Source organism: Carassius gibelio, chromosome A11 (genome assembly GCF_023724105.1).
Source record: "Carassius gibelio isolate Cgi1373 ecotype wild population from Czech Republic chromosome A11, carGib1.2-hapl.c, whole genome shotgun sequence".
Taxonomy (NCBI): domain Eukaryota; kingdom Metazoa; phylum Chordata; class Actinopteri; order Cypriniformes; family Cyprinidae; genus Carassius; species Carassius gibelio.
Genome location: NC_068381.1, coordinates 10870066 through 10892095, shown reverse-complemented (window position 1 = coordinate 10892095; position 22030 = coordinate 10870066). Strand labels below are relative to the sequence as shown.

The window sequence follows — 22030 nt, the reverse complement described above, 5'->3', positions numbered from 1 at the left end:
CCTGATGTTCTGACATCAGAACTAAGATTTGTTATTTTCTGTTTACTCAGGGGCCAAATTTGGGAAGGATGGGTAGGTTAGATCTCTCTACTATCCACTGTGAAGGATGTGCAGAGGTGAGGAATGTGAACCGATGAACTCCTGACCCGAGGAAAGCAAAGTAAACTCTGCAAATGTCCAGCTATAATGAAGTGTGGAATCAGAGAGAGTCGTATCAGTGTGGTCTTCTCATTTTCTCTCTCAGTGCAGTTCATTACCTTTTCAATTCACATTTGTTGATCCACATTTTTTGTGAACTTTTTAATGAAAAGCTTCCATAATGGAAACTTTTTTTTTTTTTTTTATCATAATGGACTTCTGGTGTGGATTTTTTTCTTAATGAACAAATCTATGTCCAAACAAGCACATAATATTTTGTGGCTAAGATCGATCACCTTCACTGCTCTTAAAAGACAAGAAAACCTGAGGAAACTCACATGGCTCATCATCAAGATATGAACTTGTAATCAGTTTTTCAAGAAACATACTACTTCTTTATCATTCCTGTAAGACTGTGGGACTCTGATAATGTGTTAAACACAGGGCTGGTGTGCTCTGACTTCTCTGCTGCTGTGGATATTGTAATATTACTCTCAAAGTGAAAATCCCAAGGAAACGTCATAGTACTTTACACATGCTGTGCTATAATGATGTTAATGTCACCTGCAACCAATGTGATTCTCTTTATGGAAATGTTACTTTTTGAAACATGGTGCTTCTGTAAGTTACCACTTGGAACTGAATGCTGCATAGTACAATATGTATTTGAATGTATGTGCAATTAATGTAAATATTAGAATATGTTTACCAGACTGAGCATACGAGAGTTTCTTTTCGTGAAAGGAGAGCACCCTCAGTTTAACAAATGTTTATGTTTATCTGAATGCACTAATTGATAACCAACTAAACAGTGTTTGAGTAATGTTGTGTTATTATAGTAATGCAATTTCAAATATATACGTAGTTGTCATCAGAAACCAATTCCTTCCTTTTTCCTTTGCCTTGAAATTTGGAAAACAATGAAGGTGTAGTAGTTGGTGAATAAAGTGTTAAAACCCCATGTGTACTTTTTATAGTCCCCATAGATTTTTTCTTCTCTTTGGAAAAAACACAAAAACAACAACATAAACAGAAATTGAGAAAAAATAACTAAATCCAGTCTAAAACTGCTTTGTACTGGTCTCTCTGCCGGGTTGGCCTGGCTGTTCAATCCAGCTATTTTCAGCAGTATTGTACATTTTCTGACTTATTTTTTTACTTATAATGAGATTTCTGTGGGTGCAGGTCTCTATTTAAGTAGATTATAGGTGGTTAGCCTGCGCTACCAAACAAAACCAAAACCAACTGGTCTTAGTTGGTTTATCTTAAAACAGGCAACTTAAACCTAAACCATCACACATAATATTGTGTATTTTCAGCAGTATACATCCTTCTCAAAAAATTTGCATATTGTGATAAAAGTTCATTATTTTCCATAATGTAATGATAAAAATTTAACTTTCATATATTTTAGATTCATTGCACACCAACTGAAATATTTCAGGTCTTTTATTGTTTTAATACTGATGATTTTGGCATACAGCTCATGAAAACCCAAAATTCCTATCTCAAAAAATTAGCATATTTCATTCGACCAATAAAAGAAAAGTGTTTTTAATACAAAAAAGTCAACCTTCAAATAATTATGTTCAGTTATGCACTCAATTCTTGGTCCGGAATCCTTTTGTAGAAATGACTGCTTCAATGCGGCACTGTGGCACTGCTGAGGTGTTATGGAGGCCCAGGATGCTTCGATAGCGGCCTTAAGCCCATCCAGAGTGTTGGGTCTTGTGTCTCTCAGCTTTCTCTTCACAATATCCCACAGATTCTCTATGGGGTTCAGGTCAGGAGAGTTGGCAGGCCAATTGAGCACAGTAATACCATGGTCAGTAAACCATTTACCAGTGGTTTTGGCACTGTGAGCAGGTGCCAGGTCATGCTGAAAAAACGAAATCTTCATCTCAGCAGATGGAAGCATGAAGTGCTCCAAAATCTCCTGATAGCTAGCTGCATTGACCCTGCCCTTGATAAAACACAGTGGACCAACACCAGCAGCTGACATGGCACCCCAGACCATCACTGACTGTGGGTACTTGACACTGAACTTCCGGCATTTTAGCATTTCCTTCTCCCCAGTCTTCCTCTAGACTCTGTCACCTTGATTTCTGAATGACATGCAAAATTTGCTTTCATCCGAAAAAAGTACTTTGGACCACTGAGCAACAGTCCAGTACTGCTTCTCTGTAGCCCATTTCCTGCACAAGCCTGTGCACGGTGGCTCTGGATGTTTCTACTCCAGACTCAGTCCACTGCTTCCACAGGTCCCCCAAGGTCTGGAATCGGTCCTTCTCCACAATCTTCCTCAGGGTCCGGTCACCTCTTCTCGTTGTGCAGCGTATTTTGCCACACTTTTTCCTTCCCAGAGACTTCCCCACTGAGGTGCCTTGATACAGCACTCTGGGAACAACCTATTCGTTCAGAAATTTCTTTCTGTGTCTTACCCTCTCGCTTGAGGGTGTCAATGATGGCCTTCTGGACAACAGTCAGGTCGGCAGTCTTACCCATAATTGCAGTTTTGAGTAATGAACCAGGCTGGGAGTTTTTAAAAGCCTCAGGAATCTTTTGCAGGTGTTTAGAGTTAATTAGTTGATTCAGATAATTAGGTTAATAGCTCGTTTAGAGAACCTTTTCATGATATGCAAATTTTTTGAGATAGGAATTTTGGGTTTTCATGAGCTGTATGCCAAAATCATCAGTATTAAAACAATAAAAGGCCTGAAATATTTGAGTTGGTGTGCAATGAATCTAAAATATATGAAAGTTTAATTTGTATCATTACATTATGGAAAATAATGAACTTTTATCACAATATGCTAATTTTTTGAGAAGGACCTGTCCTCGTTCACAATATGTTACCTAGTTCGCCAGCGGATGGCGCTTATTGGAAAAAGTCGATATAAATCCCTTCAGGCAATCAAACATATGAATCCAACTCCACCTGAACTTGCACCAGTCTTGTAGTACAATTCACCAACAAAACATGGTAAATGTAGTACAATTCACCAACAAAACATGTTTAACTAAACTTTTGGGGTGTTATATTTGCTCAATGTGCAGCATACCGGACTGGCTTGTCTGTGTGTGTAGGGGGTGGAGAGAGAGAGAGAAGAGAGAGAAGAGAGAAGAGAGAGAGAGAGAGAGAGAGAGAGAGAGAGAGAGAGTTGCCCACGTCGAGACACTCTCGGCAGCAGCACGAGCGCGATCGGAAAGCCGAGCATTCTGAACTCTAAACGCATCACGAAGCCCTCGCGCAGGACGTCCGACATAACTAGGGGATACAGTTTTACTGCCTTTACCCTGTCCTTTTATACTTTTTGGGTTAACCGTACAATGTGAGGAGAATGGCCGGGACAAGGTAAACTTCAATCTTTTTTTTTTTGTTGATAATGCAGCAAGTTTTGACACGAGGGGTTAGCGCAGTGTCTCTTCGACGTTAGCCGCTCAACTAGTTAGTTTGAACTCTGTAAATGAATTATTACTTAACAGAAAACTTCAAATACTTAATTTGCTATATAAATCGCTAATAAGTCAGTATGACTGAAAATATGGAGATTGTGTGAATGAATTGATGATTTCCCCACGACTCACGAGGGTCTTGTGTGTTATTTGGGTCTCTTTGCTGTGTGTTATTAATCAGCAAGCATCACTGCTGGAGGCCAACTGTTTCGACCATATGTATTTGATTTGAATTGAACTGACTTCACTGTAAACATATAGCTCGCTCACTGAAACCCGCCGATCATTGACTGTTTGGACGAGTATTTCTCTTACTGTAATCTCACACTGATCTCATCTGATACTAGAAAAGGATAAATTACAGCGCTGTTCACTGACATTCAACAAAACAGGTTTCACTACTTGACCTGTCATTAGTTTTAAAATAGAAACCTTTCCGTTTTTGATTTAATCAGACCATATTTTTAGCCTTTTAAGGTATTACAACTATGTGCTTACTTTTGGTCAACATGTCAAGTATTTAAATAATTTAGGAAGTATTAAAGGCTTTTCATATTTCACTTGCTTTGAGTTCAATAACATCACACAGGCTCTGGTGAGCAATGATATTTATAGACCATAATAAGAAACATGGAGAAAATAAATGGATTATTAGAAAATGTTCCTAATTTAAGAAAGTCCTTATGCTTTGAGTTCACTAATATCATACAGTCTCTCTCTGGTGACATCTATCATGTGTTTTATTAAATAGTTAAAGTTTATTGCGTTTATTTTTCTGCTACAACCATGGTGTTTACAATTTTGGTAAAAAAAAAAAAAAAATATATATATATATATATATATATATATATATATATATATATATATATATATATATATATATATATATATATATATATATAATTTTTTCTTTTTTTTCTATTAGGGTAATTTTTTGATAATGTCCATCATTGTCAGAGTAATCAGTGGCACATGACACCAGATGGCTACTCCCTTTGATAGACAAATAGTATGAAAAATATGTGTGTGTGAGTGGCATAATGGTTCATTCTTTCCAACCTTATGGTGTTGACCTGCATGTTTTGTGAAAAAAAAATGGAAGTTCAAACATGTTAATCAAAATAATTTCTTTTTAAATTATATGTTTTTATAATTTTGTCCCAGTACTCAAAAATCAGTGGTGTATGAGATAGTTGTATAGAGAATCTTGTCTAATTCACAAGTGTTGTATTCAGAAGTGCTTAATTTCGGCTGATGGTTACAGGAAACCACACGAACCCTCTTTGATATCCCACAAAACCTTGACTGTGGTTAGAAGCACTGAAGTCACATAATGTAAGCTGGTGACACATGTTCTGTTTGCTGGTGCTGCAATGTCAGAAAAACACAGAGCATCTGCTTAGTGCGGGGTTACAGATGTTCAAATTAATTAAATTCATTAAATTAAAATGTAGACTAACCTATTTCTTCTCCATGAGCTTGATTATGACACAGAGGCTGAGGTGTAAATAGATGAAAAGAGGTGGCTGAAATACTCAGCTGTTTGATGTAACACACTACCAAGCTTTGATCAGCCATAGTATTGATAGCTCTCTGTTTCTCTTTCCAAGTTCCTGTTCAGAAGCTGAACAGGGGCATGGCATTGGACACTTGATGCTTTTGACATTACCATGTCTCTATACGGCTGAAGTTTGAAGCTTGTGTAAAATGCTTCAGATGGTGTTGTATTTTTGCACTACTCTGATATTCATCTATGAACTCTAATTTGATTACAGACTGTCGATAGGAGTAAATTGGCACTTTTGTGGTCTGTTCCAGTTTTTCAGTTCCAGCTAGTGAGTGTAAATGTATGTTTTGACAAGCTGAGGTTTATCTTTGATCCAGAATGGGATCTCACAATAGGATTTTTTTTCCCCGTTTGCATGTCTGGTACACAATAGTGTGCAGACAAAGGAAGGACGTAGCATTGTGACAGCAGTTTAGCCCCAGTGTTTTAACAAGTACCCAATGGCCTGTCTCCAGTGCTCTGCCTGCAGGGTGTGCTGCACGGGCCAATGATTTGCTTTTTTTATTCCATTTTTTTTTTTTTTAGTTAGATAAGGATGCTGTTTTTTTGTACTGTTGATATACTGTGAATCAGTGCATCACAAATAGTTTTGTAGTTTTTAAAATAACACAGTGAATTTCAGCTGCAGTCTATGTCACAGTTCGGTTTTATTGCTCTGGCAAAGACATTGATATTGCATCAATATTGAAGGTGCAATTTTGAAAGGATGTGCCCAAAAATGTTTTTAAGACTAGTCACCTTATATTTAATGGAAATATGCAAGATTTCTCCAATCATTAGGCCACTTAAACCCTGTCACTTTCTGACACACTTTCTCACAAATTCACATTCAGATCGGCCTCAACTTAACAACCAATGCATATAACCACATCCCCACCCTCCTCTTTTTCATCTACCCATTATTTTGATAATCTGTTTTACTCATGTCATAATACAAAGAAAAAGATCTGTTACTACTTTTTTTGTTTCTTTATCAGAACAAATTTGGAGAAATTTAGAATCACATCGCTTGTTCACCAATGGATCCGCTGCAGTGAAAAGTTGTCTTCTGGATCAGAGTTCAGACAGCTGATAAAAAGCATCTCAATAATCTTCAAGTAATCCACATGACTACAGTCCATCAGTTATCTTTGTGTGAATCGAAAAGCTGTGTGTGTGTAATAAACAAATCAATTGTTGTGACATTATTGTGACTTCAAAACATCTATAATATTGCTTTCTCCAGTAAAAACCATCTTGCCTGAATCAGGAGAGAAATATGCGCAGATCGTTTAAAAGTGAAAACTGTTCTAAAAAAATAAGTTGATGGATTTTGATGTGGGAGGACAAGAATGGATAGACTTTTTCATTATTTCATTCAACACCGGCTCGTTCGTATGTTGTCTGCTTTACATGCCAACGTATATGGGCCAGCAAATAACAGTTGGAGATTATTTAATGCCTTTATTATTTGATCAGCCTTTTGAAACTTTTTTATTATTATTATTATATTAGTGTTGTTAGAATAGTTTTATTGGTAATAATAAACTTTCTTATTTCTCATCTCCTGTTTTTGTTCAGGATGGGGCACTTAAAATACATCTAATGATGACCCCACCTCAACATCTGAATTTGCACCATTAGTTTGCTTAAATGCAAAATTCAGGCTTGTATGCAGAAAGCATTATTATTTGTCTTGTCCTTACTTGGACCTCCGTACTAACAACTCAATCAGTTGGGCATTCAGGGCTGCCATTCCCATCTCCTAGGAGCTTGCTTTGACAACATTGTCCTTTGAGGTGGTTAGGTGACCTCTGACCCTCCTCCCACCCAGTCCCCCTGCATGGCCGTCGACACAGAGGAAATTTGATGCCTTGAATTTGATACTTTTAATCACTAAGAGTAGATGGTAGAGTTCAACTACTCTGTAGGACACTTACCGGACCTTTTATGATAAAGTCATTGTGTACAGCAGGAATGGTCAGCTCAGGGAACAGTTAATCTCTTTTTATCTTACTGAATCTTTACAGTTGTCTCTGTATTTAAGAATGAGATGTTCATTCGAGAGTAGTATTAATACTGACGTTGACAGCTGGTAGTAGACAAGCGTGTATCTATTTGAGCGTGCATCTATGCTGCTAACTTCAGTGTGTCTTACCCCCTCACACATGTCCATTCATGTCTCACTGTTGCTGTCAGTGTGCTCGTTTGTCCTGAATAAGACCTTTGGCGTCATGTGTGCATGCCTGCAATCAGTGGGCTTGTCAGATTTGTCCCCTCTAGAAAGAGGATTTATTGTTTTGCTAACACAGTTGTTGTTTGGGAGTTACAGACATCCTGCCTGGAGTAGAAGTTTTTCCGGCAGGAGTGTCCACTGACACAGGGAGTAGTTCAGCAGCAGTGCAGACAAAAAAAGCCATTTAGCACCTACAGGTAGTGCATCATCCCAATGATGTCAACTTTTCTTGCTTTATGTTCAGAGAATTCCCGGAAAAGGGGTTGTAGAATCTCAAATCCCTTATCCTTACCCAAAGCCACACCGGCCAGCTAAGGCACAACTCATATTCTGATTGGCCATTAGTGCCTTGAGAGCATTAATTGTAAAGGGGGTTGTTCCAAATGAATAGAGGCTGATGGTTGAGCTAACAATGCTCTCCATTGTCATGTGCCCAATATCCATTAGTAATGGGGGGAATTGTCACGTATTGTCATGTATATTATACTGACTTAGTACAATTTGGCTAGATGGTTTGATGCCCTCCTTCGCTGAAACGCAACACTTGAGTTCTGGAAAGGAAAAGCAAGGCAAGAAAGGAAAGGCAAGAGACATTAGCTACATGATTTCCACATTTACATTGCATGCATAAATTATTTCTTTATTTTTCTGTACTTTATTATTATTTTGTCAATTTTTTTCTTCAATAAAAATATATTTAGATAAATAAATACATATATTCATACATAAATAAGCATTTAGAAAATATGTGATTTTTTTTTCTCATGCGACCATGTTTAGATATTTGTACAGGAAAACAAGTAAGAAAATAATATTTTTTTGCATAACAAAAGAAGTATTTTGGCATCTCGTGATCATAAACTAGAAATGTAGATGAGTCATACCTTTTATCTGTGATTTATATCTGTAACACCGCATCTCTTGGCAAGCTGTCAGTATTCAAAAGAGAGTGTATCACTACATTACAAACTAGTTGTTTGGTTCTGATCATTACACGCTCTGTGGATGTTAAAATGTTAAAATTTTGACATTTTAAATATATATATTTTTTAATCTAAATTTGTAAAGCAATTATCACTTCTGTAAATAATCAACCGTAGTGACATCTGTGTTTAGCTGCAGTGTGTACTTGACCATTAAAATCCACTCCTACAACAGACCATTTCATGAAATCCAAATATTATAATCTTGAATTAAATAAAACCTTAAATATGTCAGATAAATCATTTAAATACATGCCATTTTTTATTTTAAAATTTCCATAAGCAGCTTTACAGACAGCTGTCATATGATTGTTTTTGTTGTCGTTTTTAACACTAGCTTAAATTGACAGCACATAAAAGACCACCTTAATATAATGCTGAAGTTCTGGTTTTGATGTTTTATCCTATTGAAATGCCCAGTGCCAGCAGTTTTAAATCACTTTTAATATAAACAAACGCAAAACAAGTGATTTGTGTTTTTCTGTCTCATATTTGTTTTTGTGTAGAAGACTCTGACCATACCTGATGTAGTGGCTGATGTAGCCTATCCTGTTCTGTATGATCTAACCATGTCTATTTAACATTATTATTCTCTTCTTTTTCTGGCTTTTAGCCATTTATCAGAACCATTTCTGTAACCAATCTGTCAACAAAATGCCAGCTATATCAGTCCTGACAAGTTACCCCCCGTGATAAATGAAACCAGTATAGGTCTCTACAGCCAGGTAGAATAAAAGTGAAACCGACGGGAGCAGCTGTACCATGACCTCTGCTGATGCAGTCCTAAGTCTGCTCTTTAAGATGAGCCAAACCAGCCTGTGCCTTCTTTCACTGCTGTATATCAACCACACAGCCCAGGAACTAAACCCTGTCTTCAGTAGCACGCGATAAATTAAGCATTTGCATGTAATGGAAGGAATAGAAGAATAGTATCCATCCATTTTCATCCACCTTTTGTCATTCAAATATGAATGAGTACAGTTCGTGCGTCCACCTTTTCCTAGTATCACTTGAATAAGTCCTGTTACCTCACAGAACCACATAATTGCTCTGACAGGTGCAGCCGTTTGTTTTTTTGTTTGAATGAACGTGTGCAAGCTCTTCACTATTTCAAGGGCAGGGCAGTGTCTTTCCATATGTGTTTTGTTTGTAGAACTACGGCTATTGTTTGCTTATGTGTGTGTGTTTGAGAGTAACAGCATGTTTTCTGTATTCAAATGCAACAAATATGCGAAATATAATAAGTTAAATTAGTCGTAGGACATATGTTTGAAATAATTTAAGAGGTGAACATTAATTTAAAGTTAAAACAACTCGGAAGATTTAGTACATCAAACAATTTTTTTTTTAAACCACACCTTGACTCATGTAGTTACGTAACTCCACCTGTCAAACAATTTGCATGCCATTCCACCATACTGAATGGCATTACGTCACCTCAACCCCCTTTCACCTGTTATTCCAACGATGTTCTTGTTCTTTTTTTTTGTAAATAATCCTTCACAGGAACAGTTTATTTGAAGATAAAGTGTCTATGTTTAGCACTTACAGCTAGCTAGAGTTCTAAAAAGGTTAAGTTAAAGACAGGTTGTTTTTTAAACACTTTGGTTTGGCGTGGCCAATGCTTGTCAAGTGTTAAACTCAAAATAGCATGTTATTGTTTGGCCTGGCATTCAACTTTGAGTAAATGGCAGCTAAAAGACTTTGGCACAAGGAATTGTTAAATTTGTTGCATTATTTTCATACTTTAAGAGTGGTCTTGGTTAGTCTACATTAGAATTACCTAAGGTGGAATTTCAAAATTGAGCTCCTAGAAAAAGCACTGAATAAAACTGGCATTTGGCCTTGTTTTAGAACAATGGTTTTAGTCCATAATGTTGTTTTTCAGTGTTTGGAGACCAGCCAGTTTACAGCTTTTTTTAAGCAATTATGCAGGTTTTTAGCCTTCAGAAATTTTACAAATAATTTGTTTTATGTTTTAGGAAATTATTTGACATATTATTAGTCACTTTCTGAAAAATATTTGGCCATACAGAACTAGGCTTAAGCACCACACTCTCTTGATGTCTATTTTTGGTGGGGTTAAGAGTTTAAGATTTAAGATTTCTTTTATTTGATACATTTATTACTGACAGGAAGGTAACGGAATACCTGCTTATTTGTGATACAAAATAATTTTTCATATTGTAACATAATCATTAATTATTCTATTATTAATTCTAGAGTTTTGATTATATGTTGTGAGATAATTTTTATTAAAGGATGGAGTTTTTTTCTATGCATGTCAAAAAAAAAATAACTCCGCTCTTACAAATGTGCTTGCGTAGTTACCCAATAAATACCCCAATGAATCCACTCGACCACATGCCTGTCTGCTTGATTTTTACAGAGGTCTTAGTCAACCCTAATGCTTTCTCATCCACCTTTTTTCACATTCTTTCCTTTTTTTGTTTTGTACGCAAATACATGAACGCAAATCTGTTTTCCTGATAATATAATGCCCAACATTTGAGTTTGATGAGGAGGAATTTAGTTATGAGGATTCTTTTGCAGAAACCTAAAGCCTCTCTAGAGTGAGAAATATGTGGGTGGAGTTCAGCACACAAAGGCCTCCAGTTTAACTGCCCTTCAATTACACGGCTCCCACCCATAAAGCTCTTGATCTGGTAGTAGGAGTGTGCGACATGACTATTTTTGATAGTGGATGATAAAAATGTCTCCACAATCTGCTTTTGAAGAAATATGGTAGTATCGTGCTACAGTGCATCAGTTGCAGTTCTGGCGCCTCTATCTCAGTATACTGTACAACGCCACATGCATTCACATCAGTGTTAACTCACTGGTAGAGTTACTCTCACAGGTTACTGCACTTAGTCGCAGTCACAAAAGTACATTATTTGCATCTGCTTTTAAAGCCTTGCCATTAAATGTTTCATTCGCACGCTGGTCTGACATGCACTTTTTCTGAGCTCAGTGTACACCTGCACAAGGCTCAAATATTTAATGGTGTTAATGACGGTATAATGAAATGATTATTATATTTGAGACAGATGGTTTCTCAGCTTGTCTCTGTTGAGACTCAGTCAGGTCTGTTGCTTTGGTTTGCATTTCCCAGTTTACCTGGCTGGCACCCGCTATATCAGTCTCTCATGGCCTCTGTATATTTACATTTGTTTTGCTGCAATGGTATGATATATTAACAAATTTGGCACTTGCTGTTTTTTTCACATGTAAAAACCAGAGTGATAAACAGAGTTGGATTGCTATTGTGTTACATTTCAAGCACCTTTGAACAGGTGCGCTGACTATTTCTGATCGTGAGCCACAGCTTGGGTTGAATCCCAGGGAACAAATGGACATATGGACGTGACAACAAAAGCACACTGTTCACTATCCGACCAGTGGTATAGAGGGCACGTGGCAAGAGAGAAAGAGCACGCTTGTGGCGTGGAAGCTGGGCAAATGTCGACATGTCTCTAGACAGTCTAAAACAATCACATTTGTGACCAAAAATATTAATTGTAATATATAAATGTACATGTTATGACATAAAAAATTGCATGTAATGCTTTTTTTCCTGCTTGTTTTGCAATCACATCTTTTATTATGCTGATGTTATAAACTGAGACAATGCACATCTATTTTTTTTTTTGTGTTAAAAAGACTTTCAAACAGTCCTCATCTCTGCCAAACACCAGCTTTGATGGCACTCTTGCTAAAAGCAGTTTCCAGATTGAAAATGACCGAGATGTGTGAAGTAAAAGTTATTTTTTACCCTTGGCTGTGTCTGCAGATAGGATTATGGGTGTGCTGAGCTAGCATTTTTGAGCATGCAATCTCACACATGGCGAAACTCTCTGGGGCTTTGGCCTAATTCCCTTGATAACACATCCATCAGATTTAGATGGACAATTAAGAGATTGATCATGAAGCCTGGCCTGTAATTTATAACAGTGCAGCTGTGCCATTTTGTTGAGTTGATTTGATTTACTATGATTCCAATATATCATATTTTGTTTGGAGAACAATCAGGGTCAATATTATGACAAAAAGTAATAAAATTAAATGTGATTTAAATGGTGATAATGCTCTCTCTCTCCTCAGTGCTGATTGGGTGGAAATCCTTGAGCCCCGTTCGCAAGAGCGCATGTACGTTAATCTGGCGACGGGAGAGTGTGGCTGGGACCCGCCCATCGATGTGCCCATCCGCCAGGCTGATGGAAACCAGTGGTGGGAACTTTTTGACCCCCAGAGTGGCAGGTTTTACTACTACAACTCTGCTGGCCGCATGACCGTGTGGCACAGACCTCAGGGTGCAGATATTGTCCCTCTGTCTCAGCTCCAGGCCATGAAACGCAGCACTGCATCTGAGCGCAAGGCTGATGGGGGTACTAGGGAACGGCAACATGGGAATCAGTCTGCAGGGAGTCAAGATAGACGCACCCCTCTACCACCAATGGAGCCCTACACTAAAGAGCCAGAATGTGGGGGCAAAGAGCCTAAACAACAAGAAATGGACAACCGACAGAAACCAGACATCCACAGCATAGACAGCAGCAAAGACACTCTCAGGTAGGCCTCTGGGCTTCCTCTGCATGTTATCTTAAAACTAGTTATGGTTCCTCAGAAATAACTGGCCTTAACTAGAGACCAATTTTCTTCAACAGCTGTAATATCATTTTGATGTTCCATGACACTAAAGGAACCTTCTGGGTTTAGTAAAAGTTACAGTTAACTGGCAGCATAAAAAAAAACCTTAATAAAAATAAAAATCCCTTTTTTGTAAAAAAAAAAACAAAAAAACAAATTGTTAAATTACTTATGTTAATTCTTATGTTAAGACTTGTATATTTTGTTTGATCTATAAAGTTGTTTAAATCATTTTTGCAGTTGTTGTAGGGTTTAGGCTTTTTATTTTATTATTTTATTTTATTTATTTATTGTTATATTTTATCATGCCAGCAAAGTTGTAACATTGAAAAGTTTAAGAATTTACACTAAAATCATGTTAAACTGGTGGGTGATCTGACAATTTTATATTGTGATCAGTCTTGAAGATGTCTGTCTACGTTCCAAGTGAGTCGTAGAGATCGTGATCTTTTCTGTTCTCATAATAATGTTAATACTATAGCAATGACTGCCTAAATGAAATAGATCTGTCATGACATGACAGTTACTCGCAAGGAGAGTACGTGAGTGAGCGGAGCGTGGAGTGGAGTGGTGTGATTTTTTTTTTATGGAGCGAGGAGAGGAAATTTTCAAAGTTGGAGCTTCATAGTATTCCCTCGCTCCAAGAGCGGTCCACCACTGCTCCATCACGAGTACAATTCCTGCCAACGACTCAGCAAGAATTCACATGCTAAACATATTAAGTTAGCTTGATAGAGAAGGATCACACAAATCTAAAAAAAATGTGAAGGCTATGATGACGGAAATGGACATGAGTAGTTCTCAAGGAATTTGTTTGTTCCTTGTTCCCTATACTGAATATTTTCAGTTGAAAGCATGATTTAAACAAGTAGTACAACACTTATTTGCATACAATCTATTAATCATCTATTAAAAAAATGTAATCTTACAGTGCTACTTTATCTGTATTGGAGCAGAACTCAATCCGAAGGTAAAATAACTGACAAAAACCTACTATTATTTTTATCACAAAAAAAATTTGCACTGCAAAAAGCAGCAATTATACCTTTTAATGCTGACTACCATGTGAGTCATGTGGTAGGAAAAAGGTTTGCACACTACCAATAAGCCACTTTGAAACTCTCCTGTTATTTTATTTGTTTTATTCTTTAATATATGTTATTAACAGAACTGTGATCTTTTTAAACAAACTGAAATACATAGGCGCGTTGCACAGTCTGTCACAGGAAATTCTAGTTGCATTTTTCATCAATTAATTTCTTAAATCATCTAGTGGCGAAAAGTTGTTTTGTCCCGATGCCAAACTTACTTGCCGACCCTTGCTTTAAAGTATATTTGGGGTTATGTCTTAAGTGAACATGAACAACTGGGAAAGAAATTGGATGCATGTCAGTATTAGATCTGTGTATTCTGTCTTAAAGCTTAATGCAGATACCTACTGCTGTCTGTGTAATTAAATAATTTGTTTACCGAAAAATGAAAATTAGCCAGTAAATTACAAGCAGAGACTGGTTCTCCTTTTGCTAAAGTAAGGAATCCTTGCTACCTTTGCTCCTGTTCACAAATGTTGGTTTTCACGAGACTCCCCGGTGCATGCACAAAGCCAAACTCATACATTATTAGCCCGGAGCTGCATCCGGCTTGGTGCAAGCTACATTAAAGTGATTATTAAGTTTTGAATATTGATAGTTTTCTTACAAAAAAGCATTGATTTGCTACAGAAGGCCTTTGTTCACCCCCCCCCCCCCCCAGCTGTGTGAGACACTTTTTTATTTATTTTTTTTAGATTAAAGACCATTATTAATATAACTCAGACTGGATTTGTCTGAAAGAAGAAAGTCATATACACCTAAGGTGACTTGAGGTCGATTAATTTATAGGGCTGTGTACCGAAACCCTGTACCAAGATGGCACCGGTACCTATGGAACCGGTATGCACCGAACTGAATCAGCACGCAGATTTCGGTGCCTCATTTCTACTTTTAAATGCCTGAGCGATCGAGTCAAATATTTGTCTTGGTTCTCCGAAATGTACACATGAAGCATGGGCGTCACTATGCTTTTTTAGCGGGGCTTCATAAATTGTACACATATTCGCGATCGCGTCAGAGTCAGTCCCCTTAAATGTTATATGAAACCGGCGTCAGACTAGTCTCCTCCCCGTCTTTCAGCGCTCTTTAATCCACAGACTTCGCGGAGCAGCGCAAGCAGACTCAAATACAAACACAGGACACACGCTGTGTGTTCATTGATAGATTGTTAGAATATCTGTATCTGTGCAGTTCTTTGTCATAAATAGTTTACAAAAGGTTGATTATGTACAATACCTGCATGTTATTGGTCAAACTGCTCTGGATGTTTTAGGCAATATTAAAATCCTGGCCGGGACGTGTCCCGTATGAATGGTGCATATGGCCACCCTACTACTGTGCAATCTCAATCTCACTAGAATATTATTAAAATTAATGGCAAAATGAATGTTTGGAAATGTAAACTGATATTTCCTACTGACACACTAAAGCAAAAGATATAAATAACTGGCTTAAAACCCTTTGTTGGGTTGAAAATACTAATGTGCCTAAGACTGTACAAATTACATTGTTGCTACTTTATAAATAATGAGCATACAGTCATTCACAGAACTGATTAAATATCAGAGTGATTGACAGAGATACAGTAGAAACATTCTGTGTGGTGTTGTATTAAATAATGACCCAGATCATGAAATACATTTTTTAGCCTTACAATAAGGGAAGCTTGGGAAATGAGAGAATCCAAGGGGCGTGTGAATGATATGAATTTATTTTAAATCTTTTTAATGTTCTTTAATGTTATCCTTTTTAGGCTTTTTTATTTATTTATTTATTTTTATAGAAGTACCGGTTCAGGCACCGGTACCGTTTTAAAAGTATCAAAATTGCACCAGTATCGAATCGATACCCAACCCTAGTAATTTATGGGCTAATTTTCATTTTTGGGTGAACTAACAGTTTAATGTTAATCATCCAATAAAAGACAGAGAAAATCACTCACTGCTCTTGACTGAATCACTTTTATTACTTTAAGAAAAATGAATGTATATTTGATTCATACATTGAAGCAGTGTTTTAAATTTTAGAACATAGTACACTGGGAAGATAATGATTCAGATTGTAGATCGTGATTCAGTTTGTAGGTCGTGATTTTGTGTGAGAAGATTGTGATATGATATTTTGGGAAGACTGCCCACCCCATGTTAAACCATTTACTGTTAATGTATCAAGGCTGTACTAACCCAGGTCCCATTCACTTCTAATGTAAGTGCCTCACCGTAACCCTGATTTTTAGCTTAAAAAAATAAAAAAATAAAAAGTAAAATAGGTAAAAGTGGAAATGTATTTGTTCAGTAATCATTATAATGTCACAAATGTTTCGATTGAGTTTAACTTGTACTGAACCCAGAATATTCCTTTAGCTTTTGCTGCTGCATCCATTGTGTTTATCTTGTAATTGTAAGGCAGTCATTTAGATAAATTGCTGCCAAATTTGAAGAGTTTATATTTCCTCATAACCCATATTATGGATGGTTTTATGAGAGTTAGATGGTTTCTTCCCAGAAGCATCAAACCACCTTCATAACCAGATTCCAGCCATGCCAGCTCTATTTCACCTGACATTGGCTGTGTTTCTGTTATTTCAGTGCCAAATGCTTTACCCAACTACAATCCTTTGGCCATTCATTCTTTACTAAAACAATCTCCAAACCATTATGGTTCAAACATGACTGGACTTTCCCTTTTTCCTGCAAAGAAAAGCGCTCTTGTGCCCATGGTATACATTATCCAGTGTATACAGTGGTTCTTTCTATTTCAGGGAAATGTTTAGCAGTGCCGTCATTCTTTCAAATCCACTCATGGAAAAAGAGTTAAAGGGGATATTGGATGAAATATTCATTCTTTTTTGTATTTAGGTTTCTGGTGTGTCTCACAGAGCTAGTTCAATATGAGCTGTCTGAGTCTTAAACTGTGTCATCCAGGGAGCTGCTTCGATTTGCAACCAGTTTCGACGTAGATAGATTGCTATTTGAATAAGACATATACGGATATATTCACATGTCTTGTGTCAACGCCCTACAGAAGAGAGGGGTGGGGTGAGCAGTAGCTCATTATCATTTAAAGAGACATACACTGAAATGGGTCAGAGAAACTCTGAACTCTATTTGAACTCTTCATATCTGGCATTGGCAACGGCACACATCAAAGCCTGCATAATAGAAGCAATGTACAGCAGTACAAAATAATATTTTGTCGCATTTATTTTTCAGATGAAAATAAAAAGATTTTGTTATAGTTTACATTTTTTTATATAAATTTTAGTCTCGTCTTTTATGGTACAAGCTACTTGGTGAGTAGAGAGTGCTATGAGGAACTGTCCTCTTTCTTCACTTTAGACACGCATGACTGCTGTTTCTGGGAGGCCCAACATTTTTAACCTTTTTTGTAAAACTAGTAGTGCAACAAATGTTTGACCTTTAGGTAAACCGAGAAGTGCAACAAACCACTCATCTCCCACCTCCTGGCCTCCAATGTGTTTCAGACCTCTCGTGCAACAGTACGTCTCTCTTGGGAACCCCACATGTCTAAAGCCTCCTTACAGATGACTCCCATTTTTTAAAAGGTCATACAATGTCCCCAAAACAATGGATAGCTGTGTGTGAGAGATTCAGAGACCATAACTATAGATTTTTAGTGCATTTTGCCTAATTTAGCAGTATGATAATATCATAGTTGTTTTCAAATAACTTTAGTGGGTTGTGTGTAGGGCTGGGAGATGCATTGAATATTCATGATATATACTATTGTTCAATAGATTTTTTTGTTAAAATAAATCAATACTATTTAGCAAGGATGAAAAGTATTTCAAATGAATTCTTTGGAATAATTCCTTAAATATTCCCTAAAAAAATATGTAACCATTTCCACAGATATAGTAAGCAGGACAAAACTTTAATAATCAAAAAAAGTTTCTCGTGGAGCAAATTTGCATATTAGTGTGATTTCTGAAGGATCATGTGATATTCGAGACTGGAGTAATGGCTGCTGAATATACAGAAATAAATAATATTTTAAATTGCAATAAAATTACAGTTTTTGCTGTATTTTTTATCAAATACAGCCTTGGTAAGACTTATTTCATAAGTCCTAAGTCTGCTAAATGATTAAATTTCAAAAACAGTTTAATAAATCTAACAGACCCCAAGCTTTTGAACACTAGAGTATTTGTGTTTTTTTCTGGCAACATAAAATTAAGCTGCTGTTTATTGTTGTATTGTTGATTTTGTGTTTAGTCAAAACTTTGCATCTCTAGTTTATTTATATCTAAACTTTTTTGTTTTTAAGTTTAAAAGTTTTTCATTATACATATGGTTACAGTGGAAGTTTGCCTTAAATTATGTTTTCTCTGCACAAAAGTATTTACATATAACTTTATCAACTAGCACTAGCTAAATTGCAGAAATCTTAATACAGGCGTTTAATTCTGGCGAGTGAAGGTTTCAATTTAGAATCTATGATCTATGTTTATTCCACCTATAGGAAGAGGCTATTTTGCCTGTGACTGTCTGAGTTTGCAAATGCCAGAATAAAGCAAGGTAGCCTAATTTTGCTGAATTGCTCTGTAATTATTATTGATTTGTTGTGACACGTTCTTTGTTATTGTTTCATGCCTCAAGGGGAAGGAGTCTCCAGTAACAATTTCCGTTGTTTGTCCATCTAAAAAGAAAAGCTAGGGAGTGGTCATAAAATATCAGCCTGACAATGATCCAAACAGCACCATCTGTGTTATCATGGTGTGTGTGGTACAAGCAGCTTCCCCTGATTGATGAACAAAGTACTAAATCTGGTAGTCATCACACTGCCCATCCAGGACTCAGTCATAGTACGGGCAAGCAGAGCTTGACGCTAGTCAGAAAGAACTCTGTAAACATGCTAACCAATCCCTGTAAACAAACACTCACACACCGGCACACACATTCAATGTGATCCTGTTTAAATGATGGATGGTTGGATGGGATGGGGGTGTTTCTGTAAAAGTTATTAAGTGTGGAGAAACAGGAAGGCTTAGTTTTTCCACATCTGCACTAGAGATCACAAGAGTTTATTCAACAGTGTCTGCATTATCTAGCACTTAGCCGTTTAGTAGGTTACCATGACAAGAAGATTAGAGATTAGAGGACACCTCTGTGCTTCCTTTGCTGTGTGATGCAATGGTGTAACAGAACCCAGGGATGACCTGGGGACGTTGTGAAGGGGTCACGAAATTCTTTTGTCCTGCAGGCAGACCCCAGGCCGAGTGGCTGCTATAGGAAGACAAGGGTTTTAGTTAAACACTCAATTCTCTGAAGACCAGCTGTTTCCCATAGCATGAATTGGAGTGGGATCGAAGACATTAAATTAACACCCAGCCTAATACAATCTTCTCTTTGTGGACAAATAATTTAACAGACTGTACTTTGAAGGAGTTCAAACAGATCTTAGATCATGCTTTCACTTGTGTTATAATCGCAAGGTTTATTTGATGTAAAGAATGTCTGGGATTTAATAAAGAGCTGAGATTGAAAAAGACATTTCAAATGTGTTTTTTAGGCTTTTTATAGGATATTGCTCATGTTTGGAGTGGAAAGGTCACCATTAATATCCTAAGGGAGTATCGCTACATCTTATGCTCATAAACATTGAGCTGTAAAAGAGATTCATTAAAGACAAACCAAAGCTCAGAGCCTTGGTCAGGCTCTGTTAAATCTTTGCAGTCCATGTCACACACGGTTTGTGTCTTACCTCAGTCCTTTACTCTGAGAACTAGATTAGTGGCCTAACACAGATTGTCTATGAAAGTAGAGCAATTTCGGCTCTTTTGTTTTATTTTAGTCGTGCCTTTGGTGTTGCTTAAAATACATTGAGAACAGACTGCTGCCTTGATCCGCTGGCTCCACTTTAAACAAAAAACTCTGAACGCCTGATGCAGGGCTAGTGTTTCTCTAAAATAGAAGGACCCTTTTGATTTTGTAGTGTTTGCTGAAATTAGAATTTTTTTTTACATTTATAATCCTGTATATTAATTTAGTTGACCAGAAATGTGACTCTCAACCCATTCTCAACCATAACTAAAATGAACTCTAATTAAGATAAGTATTTAAAACTAATTTCCAAATGTTCTGGCCACACTTTTGTGGGCCTTATGCTCTGTTCAGTAGGTTGACTGTTTGTGAGAGAAGAGGCGTTTTCATGGCTGTAACCAGAGCAGTGGATTCCTTTGCTATCTGATTTCATATCAACAGATGTAGATTAGTGCTGAGATTCCAGAACCCTCTCATTGTCCATATGCTGAGCCGGCCCCCCTTTGACTGCTTTTTCCAGGGCTTACAGAGAGGCAAGTGTATAGCTTGGTGTGAAACAAACAATATAAATGATTGAGACAGTCTTGCTGTGGTCAAAAATAATTGTATTATTTAATAAAAAGAGTAAATTAGCAATTCCCACCCTAGCAATTCCCACAATATTAGTGGTCTTTTTTCTTTTCCTTTTTTTGCTCTTAGTGATTGGAATTATGTGCTTAAGTTGTTCTCACATCTTTTGAGAGCAGGTGTGGAAGGAGAGGATGGGTTGGTCACGTGTGCGGAATGTGAAGAAGCTAGACTCACTGGCTCAGTAATGAGAGGTGTTCAGCTGTCCACAAACAGCTGAGTCCTCCAGACCTCAGAAGACCTCAGGTTTACTTCATTGAACAAGTCTGAGTCTGAGTCAAATTAATCATTTTGATGAATTAATACATGAGAAATGGAAATAATCAAAAGGGAAAGAGAAGACATTTCTAATGTAACAGAAATCAAAAGCACTACTTTTGAATTGCAGTGTATGTGAGTGTATGTTTATGTTGCTTAGTCTTTCACATCTGTTGAGAAGATGATTGTCAACTCTGAGTCATGCTTCAGGTTTTTGCTATAGGCCACATTTCCTCTTCCTGTCCGTACAATGAAAATAGCCCATTATCTCAGTTTTCCTCTTTAGTTGGGGAAGAGTTTTGGACACATTGTCTTGATATGGTTTCCGGTACTGATGGAAAGTCCAATGCATTCAAAAAAATAATGAGGTTAGGCACATTTCACCCTGCGAAACATTAATCTCTGGCATGTGCTTGGACTATTAGACACCAGACGGCCTGGGACAAACTGAACCTCCCTAACCTTATTTTCCTCACTGCCAAACTAAATTACAAAATTAAAGTGCCTTAACAGTATTTTAACTCGCTTTGTAGTTTTGCTGGCCTCCTTTTTCTTCATGACTGTAATAAAATGTTTGCTTGAACTGTGTCACCTGTGAATTGTCATAATGTGCATTTGGAATTAGGTTTAATGAATAAATAATCAATAAGATCTAAAGAATCTTACCAAAGAAAAATGCAGAATTATCTTAACTTAAGACATTTTTTTTGTGTGTGATAAATAGATATTTTGGGTTTGTCTGTTGTTCAGTCTTTTTGGTAGCAGCCACACTCCCTACCCACAAGCATCTTATTATAGTATGTTACAGTAAAACATTGCCATGGTGCTTGACAACCACACTTTGTTCTGCTATTTAAACAATCCTGACGCCTTTGAGTGATAAGTGGAAGGAATTCCAACCAAAGCAGCCTCGCATGACTAATCTCACTCTCTCTGTTTCTCTCTTCCTCTCTCATTTTACTAGTTTTTTTTCTTTGGCACATTCATGGTCACACAGTCCTTTTTTTGGTATGTATAAATACAGTCAACAACACGTCATGTGCTGGTGCCGTGCTTTAGCGTCATGGACAAGAAGTCTTGGTTGCTGTATTTTTTTTTATTCATTTCATTTAGGGGAAAGTTAAAATAAATATCCTGTAGATTTGGTTGTTTTTCAGAAAGCAAACAATGAAAAAAATGAGACAGAATTTAGTTATTTAGTTTGTTTCTATGTATCTGCTGACATTAGACATGTTCAGATGTCTAAAAATAGCTTGAGCTGT

The 22030-nt window shown here is 37.0% G+C and overlaps 2 protein-coding genes across 3 annotated transcripts in view; both read left to right on the top strand.

The window, feature by feature from the left end:
* Positions 1 to 1034, top strand: part of LOC128022317 (extracellular sulfatase Sulf-2) — a 29309-nt gene extending 28275 nt beyond the window's left edge. For both annotated transcript variants that reach the window (XM_052609717.1, XM_052609718.1), the window contains exon 21: positions 51 to 1034. In XM_052609717.1, the coding sequence (XP_052465677.1) occupies positions 51 to 81 (31 nt within the window). In that variant the 3' untranslated portion in view covers positions 82 to 1034. The remainder of the gene's footprint in view (positions 1 to 50) is intronic.
* Positions 1035 to 3307: 2273 nt separating this feature from the next.
* Positions 3308 to 22030, top strand: part of LOC128022315 (rho GTPase-activating protein 39) — a 31076-nt gene continuing 12353 nt past the window's right edge. Inside the window, exons 1-2 of the mRNA XM_052609713.1 lie at positions 3308 to 3493; positions 12464 to 12931. Of these exons, the coding sequence (XP_052465673.1) occupies positions 3480 to 3493; positions 12464 to 12931 (482 nt within the window). The 5' untranslated portion in view covers positions 3308 to 3479. The remainder of the gene's footprint in view (positions 3494 to 12463; positions 12932 to 22030) is intronic.